The sequence below is a fragment of the Delphinapterus leucas genome, chromosome 18 (assembly GCF_059928025.1).
Source record: "Delphinapterus leucas isolate spDelLeu-1000000601 "Yukka" chromosome 18, BTC_Dleu_Yukka2, whole genome shotgun sequence".
Lineage (NCBI taxonomy): Eukaryota > Metazoa > Chordata > Mammalia > Artiodactyla > Monodontidae > Delphinapterus > Delphinapterus leucas.
Window position 1 is genome coordinate 78,380,619 of NC_143146.1, and position 9,918 is coordinate 78,390,536.

Sequence of the window (9,918 nt, forward strand, 5' to 3'; positions counted from 1 at the left end):
CAGAGCGATGCCCTGACAACCTGAAGGGCGTTCCCTGCCCCCCAGCTCCCAGGAGGCTCAGGCCAGGAAGGCTCCTCCAGGCCACCCACCTTTGCCTTGTAATTTCCAACCAGCCGATTCAGCACATCTCTCAGATGGGCCTTGTAGGGCTTTGTCTGTTCATGAACAGACACTCCTTCCCGGACTAAGACCTGGGGGTTGGAAGGTGGGGTAGTGACAGGGGGACAAACTCAGGTTCGCCCAGCAAGAATGGCCTAAACTGGCCCGTGGCGATGAGGTGCAACCTTTAAAAGGAAAAGTCAGTACCTTTACGCTAATGTTCACAATCACGGGAAACCCATTTCTAAGGCCACATCTGCCCTGTCAGGGTGAATCATCTCTGCTCAACTTAAAACCGACCTAAGTGAAGCCAAGCGTGGGAGCGAGCACGCCTGCACCTCAGGGCTGGCCCCTTTGCAGGAATCCTGGGGTGAGTTTCCTGCCCCCCATGCGGGACACGGTTCCCCAGACGCGGCCCACTCTAGCGATTTTAATTCTCCATCCACTTGCTTTGTGAATGTCAAAATACCCAGCCACATGTGAACAATGAAACCTTGTAATCCGAGCTCAAGCTTCCGGGAGAGGAACCGAGCTTCCCAGGGAGCCTCTCCAGAAATCCCACCAGCGCGCCCCTCTGAGACGTGTGTGCAGGGGAAGGGGTCGGTAGACTTCATTCGGGGGGGGGCTCCCCACCCCGAACTGAGTAACCTTCTTGCTATTTCTCAGCCGTGGGAGTAGGAGGACGTGGGCAGGGCCCGGGGGCACCCTCTGATGGGGCGCAGGGCTGGGCCCGCGTGCAGGGTCCCTGGCGCTGGCCTTGTGTCCTCACCACGTCCAACCCCGGCCCTTGGCACGTAGTGGAAAGTGATCGAATCAAACAGGAACTCAAGGAGACATTCGTTAAGTTTGCCTGCGAGGTTTGGGGGAGAAAGAAGCAGGCCCTTGGCCAAGCCCGGCGGTGCCCACCCCCCGGCCCACCGTGAACCCACATTCCCAGGAGGGAACCGGCCCAGGGCAACCGCGCTGCCCGGGGGGAGCCTCGCGGGGAACCGGACCTCCGGCCTGAACTTACTCTTCAAATTAAAAAAAATTAAAAATAAAAATTAAACCGGAGCTTTGCCTACGACTGTACTCTTGAACCCGTCCACGTAGAAATAACAATAACAGCAACGACAACGATCCTTTAAGCTCACCCTCTCCCCAAAATCGCAGGCAGCCGAGGCTCAGCGTCGCCCCGCTCGGACCCGGGCGGCCGGGGGGCTGGGGGCGCGGGGATCCGGGGTGCTCGGGGGACTCGGGGACACGGGGAAGCGCTGAGGACCCGGGGCTGGTGCGCCCCGCCCGCGGCGCTGGGGGCGGCCGGACGCCGAGGAGCCGCCCCCTCCCGGACTTTCTCAACAGCTCCGGGGAAGAGGCGGGGTGCCGGGCGCGGTTAAAAGGCGCCGACGAGCGCACAGGTGTCCAAGGCCCGAGCACCCGGCGCGCCGAGCTCTCCCGACTCCGAGCAGATAGCGGCCTCCGCCGCCCCCCCCTCCCGCGCCCCCTCGCCGCCGCCGCCGCTCCGACCCCGCCGCGCGACCCCGGGGAGTCCGCCCCGCCCGTGCGCCCCGCTCCAGTCGGTAAGGCCGGCTCCCACTCTCGGCTCCTCGGGACGGCTGGGGGCTGCGGACCCGGCGGGGAGAGACCCCAGGAGGCCTGGGGCTGTGGGACCCTCGGGGAGGGACCCGGGTCCCCCGGGCTGGATTCGGCGCGCACCGAGGCCCCGCGCCGCCGGGTCCCGGGCAGTGGCGACAGCGGCGCTGGGGTGCAGGGAGGGTGGCGATCGCGAGCCCCTGGCCGGCAGCTCCTCGGGCCGAGTCTGGGGTTGGACCCGGCCGACCCCGCGGTGCGCAGCGCGCGGACTGACCCGGAGCCGGGGCCGCGCGGGGAAGGAGGGCCGGACAGGTGCGCGGCCGCCGATCCGCCTGGCAGTCGGCCTGGTTCCTCCGGGGAAAGCCTGGCACAGACGCCGGCGCGCTTCGCCTGCCGCCACCAGGAGCCTCTCCACCAGGAGCCTCTCCACCAGGAGCCTCGACCTGGCCGAAGGGTTCGCTCAGAGAGGAGAGTCCATCCCGTGGGTTAAGCGGAAGCTTAACCTGGAGGAAACTGACCTTTACCTCCTGGCGCCGCTTTGCCGCCCCGCACAGCCGGATCGAGTCCGCGCTGTGGTTGCCTGTTTTTCTCCTGCAAATTCGAGAGCGGCGTTTCCAGGGGGCGGTGCAGTCGGGGGGCAGGCGGGGTGGGGGGCGGCTTTCGGGGCGCTGGTCCCAAACCGGGGAGCCGTGCTTTAGGGCCGGCTGCGTCGGCCCTGAACGTCCGCTACCGGACAGGGAAGAAGCCTAACCCGTCCTCCAGTTTCCTGAGAGCTGGCCCCTGCGGCCGTCCCCCGGGACTCTCTGGAGATGTGCGGCGACAGCCGTGTCCCCATTTGCCCTTTGAGTCGGGGTCGGAAATAGTGTGCGGCCAGTCACAATTACAGACACGGGGGGGACGGGGGGGCGGCCTGTGGGCCAAAGGGCCACCATCAGCAGAAGTAAGGACTGCGAAGCTAAGGGGTAAGGGAACCCTTTTGCCCCTTCTGGAAGCTAGTACTTCACCCAGCAGCCTCCCGACAGGACAAAACAGCTCCTCTGCCCCCGACCCCACCCCCGCAGGTGTGGGCCGGCCAGGAAGGGCGGGAGCCAGCACCCTGCTGCTCACTGTGGAGAGCAGTTTCATCCCGCTGGGTCGGTCCGCCTCTCCCTAGCCCATCGGGATCCAACTTTAATTTGCTCCTCTTTCTAAAGGATCTTTAGAACAGGTAGCTGCAGCCCAACCAGGCGCTTTAAACAACAACAAGAGTATAGGGTTTACTTGGAACTGTCTTCTTCACAGCCGCTGCTGACTGGACTGGTTTGAGGGGTGTGGGTCCTGCACTGGGCACTGGCCTCATTCCAGATTTTTAGCCAGATGTACTGATACACGCCAGACGGTCTGTTTCTGTGAGTGTCCTGTTTCCACTTAGTAAGGGCCAGCGAAGAACTGGAGGGTCTGATTTCACAAGAGCTTTGAGTACACTGCTAGGGCAGGACAGACCAGGTGCAGAGCCTAAGCCCTCCCGGACCGGCTGTATTTAAGGGTCAGGGCTGAGCCCAGAGCAGACCTTTTCCCAGGGATGTTTCTCTCTTTCGAGCTGAGCTGGCTGAGCGTTTCACGAGGATGTCTCAACGCTCGTAGCTCTCCTGCCCTGACCCTTCTCATGTCTCTGCTGTGGCCTCTGAACGAGGTGGCCTTGGATGGTTTCAGCCAGACCTCGGTGCCCCCAGCAGCGCCCCAGAGGCAGCAGGGTGATCAGACTCTCCCCAACCTGCTCAGGAAGCCCATCGGGAGACAGGACCCAACTTGCTTAGAATAAGGAGAGCACTAAGCTTTTAAGTAAGAGAAGCTGGAGGACTGAGAACCAGTTTGGAAGGAGTGGACACATGACTCATCAGATTGTGGAGGGTGGGGTCTTGTTTAAAAGAGGCTTGATTGAGACAGACAGGTGTGACTCTAAGTATGTGAAGACCGTTCATACCCTGGGATGAAGAGGCCACTGGCTGGTGGAAGGTGAGCGCACAGGCTTCCCAGGTCCCTTCAATAGGCAGCACATCACCCAGCAGCGTCGCTACTGACCTTCAGTACCGTGAGGGTGCCCGGTAGGGCCAGTCCTGGGGAATCACCGAGTTAAACTTTGTCTTTTTTTTTTTTTTACAATGCACCCCTTTAGAAACACTTCTAAACACCATAGTCCATGATAAAAATGCACCGTCGCAACACTTTCCAAACCTGAGTACTAACCGATCGGTCAGTCCCAACAGGACAGCAAGGACCCCAATCTATACACAGAACGGTCACAAAAACCCACGCACACAGGGGCTTTTCTCCATGGAAGGACCATTTCTAACCTGCCCCTTTTCATATAGAGACAGGAAGTGAAGCCCTTTGGGAAACATTAAACGTGGATTTTACCATTGGGGACAATCATTTCACTGCTGCATCCCACATCCATGAAAATGAATTGAGATAAGTGAAGGAAGGAGGTGCTGCTGTGAGACTTGGCCTCTCGGCCTTGAAGGCGAGGGCGAGGTCGTCCCCGGCTGGCACGAGGCCAGGGTACCGTCCAGAACGAGCACTTGGGAGCGCTGAATGCCGTTGGAGGGTTGGGGGGACCCGCGCAGGGGTTCGGTCAGCGCCTCCAGCAGGGCCCTGCGTCGGCGCGCACGTTTGCCGGGGTGCCCCACCCCACGTGTTGATCTTGTGCTACGGACTGGGTACGCTACTCAGCTGGATATGCCCCTCTTTACTAGAGAACGCGTTCCAGGTGCTCTGCACACTACGCGGCTAGCCCTACAGCAGAAGAGGTTGGTTTGTTTTCCTCTCGTTGGGTGAGGTAGTGTGAGAGCCGGCATTTGTTCGGGAAGGGATCTCTGGGCGCTCACTTGCCCGGACCCAGCAAGCCCCCCACGAGCCGGTCCTGCCCGGTCCCCTCCATGTTGTGTCACTTTGTCTTTTCCAGCGCAAACTGCCCAGACGAGAAGATGGACTGGGGCACGTTGCAGACGATCTTGGGGGGCGTGAACAAACACTCCACCAGCATCGGGAAGATCTGGCTCACCGTCATCTTCATTTTCCGCGTCATGATCCTTGTGGTGGCCGCGAAGGAGGTGTGGGGCGATGAGCAGGCCGACTTCGTGTGCAACACGCTGCAGCCCGGGTGCAAGAACGTGTGCTACGACCACTACTTCCCCGTGTCCCACATCCGGCTCTGGGCGCTACAGCTCATCTTCGTGTCCACGCCGGCCCTGCTGGTGGCCATGCACGTGGCCCACTACAGACACGAGAAGAAAAGGAAATTCATGAAGGGAGAGATAAAGAGTGAATTTAAGGACATCGAAGAGATCAAAAGCCAGAAGGTCCGAATCGAAGGCTCGCTGTGGTGGACCTACACCGGCAGCATCTTCTTCCGGGTCATCTTCGAGGCCGCCTTCATGTACGTCTTCTACGTCATGTACGACGGCTTCGCCATGCAGCGCCTGGTGAAATGCAACGCGTGGCCCTGCCCTAACACGGTGGACTGCTTCGTGTCCAGGCCAACGGAGAAGACCGTCTTCACGGTTTTCATGATCGCCGTGTCTGGAATTTGCATCCTGCTTAATGTCACCGAATTGTGTTACTTGATGATTAGATATTGTTCCGGAAAGTCCAAAAAACCAGTGTAACACAGTAGCCAGCTTTAGATACAAGAGAGCGTGAGAGGATGGGGCAATCAGTGCTCAGCTGTGGGGCACGGTTACCCGCGCCACCCAGGTCCAGCGTCTCGTCTTCAAGGCCACATTTGACTCCCTGTAGATCTCATGTGCGACCCTAGATGCCCCCAGAGGCTGCAGTCCTGCGAGTGTCCGAGCCTCTGCTGCTCTCCGAAATCGGTCTGGTGAGGCCCGAGCCAGCGGGGGTGACAGTGCCAACAGTACTTCCCTATTTCAGACAAAGGATATGGCGTTTGTCTTCCTTTCTTTGAGGAAAGGAGAGAAACGCCAGGGCCTGAAGACGATGCTGAGAAGGTCTGGTTGATCCCCTTAGGGCTACCTGTGCCATTTCCCTTGAATTAAAGGTAAACATGAGAATACTGGGTTTTTTATTTGCTTTGACGCTTTAGTCTTTAACAATGGACGAGGTTACCTAATGCTTCAAACTCTGTTATACTTTTTTAAGTGAAAATTTTAAATAAGATATGTTCTTTTGATCTACAAGGAACCATTCATTATACGTTCCTCTAATTTCGAAGGCTCAGATTATGATATGTAAACGGTGTATAATTAGATGCTCTCAGTGAATTTAAATATGGCCTTTCAGGTATGAATGGTTTGCAGTGCCACCAAGAGGCTGTCCGTTGTATGAATTGTGGTGTGTGCTCCATGGAAGCATTTCAGCTTCTCTCAAGTGAAACAAGCTAGAAGTCCTTAGTGATGGCTTTTAATAGCAAACGGCCTCACTTCAAAAGCTTAGATGTGATTTTGTATGAGAAATACAGATTGCATGTACCACCAGCTACTACCGATGGTGGGTTGCCTCAAGACACCCTCAGCTCCCCTACGACGTTGCCTTTTCCACTCCCATGGTCCACGGGAAGAATACTGACTGAAAGAGATTGCTTGGGAGTATTTTATTGCCACAGTACAATTTAATGGTGCAGAACAAAATGGAAAAATTGCGGGGGGTAGTTACTGTTTCTAAAGAACAGAGGGAGAGACTAGACCCTAAATTCTGCCAATTAAAAATGAGTTTCATCTACTTCAAAGGTTTGTTTGCTTCCCTTTTCAGCATCCAGGTTTTTTAAGTGAAAACAGAATTAATAGACACTTTTTAAAAATACAAACTAGGGTTTAGATAACTATTTAGCAGTTCTATAAGACAAATCGAATCCTAATATTATCATGATGCTTGACATGGTTTCCAAAAAATGGTACTCAACATACTTGGATGAGAGTAAAGATTTTCCTGTTGCCAAGAATAGCGTTATAAAAACATTTTGTAATAATAAATAATAGCTTTAATTACATACTTGTAACTAAAATAATTTTGTCATATCTCAAGTCATTTAAATATTAAAATATAATTAATTCACATAATAGTTATTTAAAATCTATTACAATTTTTAATCGAATAGCAGCTTTTAATTTCACCTATATCCAGTTTTGTAAAAGTATGTTAATATTTTATATTTCAAACACTAAATGGGTAAGTTACCACGGTGTCTGTCCGCGATTCTGGGATTCTTCCACGCCAGTTACAGAAAAACCTGTCACCAGAAAGACTGACAGGGAAGGGAGAAAGAAGGCTGATTCCTACCCTGCCCCACGCTCACCACTAAAGGGTTTCTGAGGAACACGCACAGTGTGGGGCATGGATTGCCTTTGCTGCTTGGAGGATGCTGAGTTGTGGTCACATGACCAGTCTGGCTCCTAGAAGAATTATTTAAACACTTTAAAATGTTATTCACGGTCAAGGTTGGCTGAGGCATGAGAAAAATTCTGTCAGGTGTCTTTTCTATGGGGTTTTCTACAGGATTTCATACAAATGCACGTTTGTATATAACCACAACTGGTCTCATAAACTGTTTTCTGTTCCGGGAGCCCTTTCCCATCCCTGTGTGTGGCTTGATGGCCCCGGCACCCTCCCGGGACAGCCAGCAACAGGCCCGTGGTCTGAGCCTTCATCCAGGGACCTGAAAGCATTGTACCCATCAGTAATTACGAATGTTTTTATGAGGAGCCATACGCTTTTTAGATGAATTTTTTTTTTTTTTTTGGCTGCGCCGCGCAGCTGGTGGGATCTCAGTTCCCCAACTAGGGATTGAACCCGTGCCCTCGGCAGTGAGAGCACGGAGTCCTAACCACTGGGCCGCCAGGGAAGTCCTTAGATGGATTTAAAAGGACAAAAAGCAGTCAACTTTCCTCCAGGTGATAGAGAAAGGATGAGAAATGGTCCCCGGCCACCTTCCAGGGTGCCCTACACACAGCCTATCACGGGAGCACGTGACTTTTTAAATAGATGTGCTCACTTACAAGCTATGAAGATTGTTACTCTCGGGTATTAAAAGACTAGATTGAAATAATCACAGATGACTACTGACCACTTTTAAGAACTTACAGACAGGCTTGGCCACATGCCTGAAAATTAGAGCTTGAACCCTGGAAATGATCGTCCTGAGTCTATATCTCAAACCATCCACTTACAATTTGTAGTAGGTAAGAAAAAGCTCCGTTTTGTCTTGTTTTGCTTTGGGTCGCGCCGTGCGGCTTGCGGGATCTTAGTTCCCCGACCAGGGATAGAACCCAGGTGCCTGCAGTGTAAGCACGAGTCCTGACCACTGGACTGCCAGGGAAGTCCCTGTTTTATTTTTAACGATTCCACCAAAGTTCTCTGTGTCAGGTTGGCCACAACAAGCCTGTGGCCTCACAGGCCAGCCTCGGGAGGGCCTCAGTGCTGGCCAGGTGCCAGCATGACCTCTGGGACCTTAAGAGGCAGTGGGAACAGCCCAGCTGCTAATTCTTCCTTGTTCGAGGCTTATTAGGACACTAGCAATCCTGGTCTCACCTCTTCCGTACGTGTGAGGCTCTTGGCAGGTGGATCCGGGTTGAATCAGGAGGACAGAGGTGGGGTTCTCGGGGTGGCCGAGGCTGAGCTGCCCCTCACGGGGTCATTGACCTTGGGGGTGGGCCGGGGCGCAGGCAGTGCGCCAAGGGGTCACCGTGGGTACACAGGGGCTCACCTCTTCTCCAGACCTGTTTCCTCATCTTAAAGGGCCTGCCGAATACTCCCCGAGGTTAATGGCAATCCAACTGCGAAGTAAGTCAGAAAGAGAAAACAACTATCGCATATTAACGCATATATGTGGAAACTAGAAAAATGGTACAGATGAACCGGTTTGCAGGGCAGAAAGAGAGGCACAGATGTAGAGAACAAACGTATGGACACCAAGGGGGGAAAGTGGTGGTGGGATGAATTGGGAGATTGAGATTGACATATATACACGAATATGTATAAAATAGATAACTAATAAGAACCTGCTGTATAAAAAATAAATAAAATTCAAAACTTCAAAAACAAAAATAAGGTAATTTACGTAAACCTCTCCGTGCAGGAAAGCACAAAGCGGAATACCATTGAGCTCTTTTCCACTGGACGGATCCCAGGCTGCACAGTGGATGGATGGGGCTCTAGACAGGAAGGACCCTCGCAAAGCTCGACACACGGGAAGCCTGGGGAAATGCCCGTTTCCTCAAAGCCTGAAATAAGTCCAGTTGGGCTGGGCCGGGGGACTGAGACACCCCTGAGGAGGGGGAGGAAAGGCAGAGGGGGGATGGGACAAAAGGGCAGCCCCGTTTGTAACTGGAGAAAGATCACGCATAAGAAAGCAAGCTCTGATTCATCCCCTTAGGGTCGCCACACACCTTCCGCCCACATTACCAAGTACTTTACACACAGGACGTCATCGAAGCCGCCCAGAAACGCTCCAGAGTTGTAGCCGAGGCCTCGGGATGGTGGGAGCAGCTCAGGGCAGGGGCGCAGGGGATGTGGGCTGGATTCCGGAAGCCCCAGGGCTTAATTCCTGAAGCTGGCGGCCCTTCCCCAGCGCCGGCAGGGCTGAGGGATCCCGCCTCCGGAGACACCGGTTCCGTTCCTGCCCCCCGCTAAGTATTTATTTACTCAGCCAGTATTTACCGAGTGCCAGCTGAGCGCCAGGAACTGTTGGGCAGCAGGGCTGCGAACAAACAAAACACAAACAAATCCCCCGAAGACGAGTGCAGTGGAGAAAAGTAAAGCCAACGGGAAGTAGGAGGTGCTGGGGCCCAGGCAGTGCGGCCTGGCCACCAGGACACCTGCAGGTCGGGTGAGGGAAGAGCCGCAGGTGAGAGACAAAGGCTGGGGCGCTGAGGGGCCCGAGAAGGGGCCTCTGGGCTGGCGTGACATCGGCCGCAGGACACCTGCTTCCCTGCCTTCTCTGCCCTCTGCTGGTCCAGGAGGAGTCTGTCTGCCATTCAAGAACCTTCCATAGATGAGAACATGTCCAAGTTCAGCCCTAACTTCATTTTCCAGCGACACGGGTCCTCGTTCGCCATTCATTCGTTCACTCACTATTAAGCTGCTCCTGGGTCCGGACCCACTGGGTCCAGGCAGAGAAGAAACAGGACCAGACGCACTCTCGCCTCCGCCGTGGAGCCCGGCCCCGGCCAGTGTCCAGCAGGAGGGGCACCTCTGGACGCCCCTGTCCTCTCCTCAGGGAGGCGGGCCCGGCGACCACCTGGGACGTGGCCT

General features: G+C 55.0%; 1 protein-coding gene across 3 annotated transcripts; it reads left to right on the plus strand.

Moving 5' to 3' along the window:
• The first annotated feature begins 1,572 nt into the window (after nucleotides 1-1,572).
• On the plus strand, nucleotides 1,573-5,723 carry GJB2 (gap junction protein beta 2). 3 transcript variants are annotated; one of them, XM_022574453.3, is made up of 2 exons: nucleotides 1,573-1,658; nucleotides 4,616-5,723. In XM_022574453.3, the coding sequence occupies exon 2, from the start codon at nucleotides 4,638-4,640 to the stop codon at nucleotides 5,316-5,318; it is 681 nt and encodes a 226-aa protein (XP_022430161.1). In that variant the 5' UTR covers nucleotides 1,573-1,658; nucleotides 4,616-4,637; the 3' UTR covers nucleotides 5,319-5,723. The 3 variants fall into 3 exon arrangements, with proteins under 3 accessions (XP_022430161.1, XP_089755899.1, XP_030618320.2); XM_089899773.1 differs by lacking the exon at nucleotides 1,573-1,658 and adding an exon at nucleotides 2,644-3,666; XM_030762460.2 differs by lacking the exon at nucleotides 1,573-1,658 and adding an exon at nucleotides 4,407-4,460.
• Nucleotides 5,724-9,918: the final 4,195 nt, after the last annotated feature.

Coding starts and splice junctions, on each gene's coding strand:
- GJB2 (XM_089899773.1), top strand. CDS start 3,641: ATGAAGAGGCCACTGGCTGGTGGAAG. Junction 3,667..4,615: donor AGGCCACTGGCTGGTGGAAG/GTGAGCGCACAG, acceptor TGTCTTTTCCAG/CGCAAACTGCCCAGACGAGA.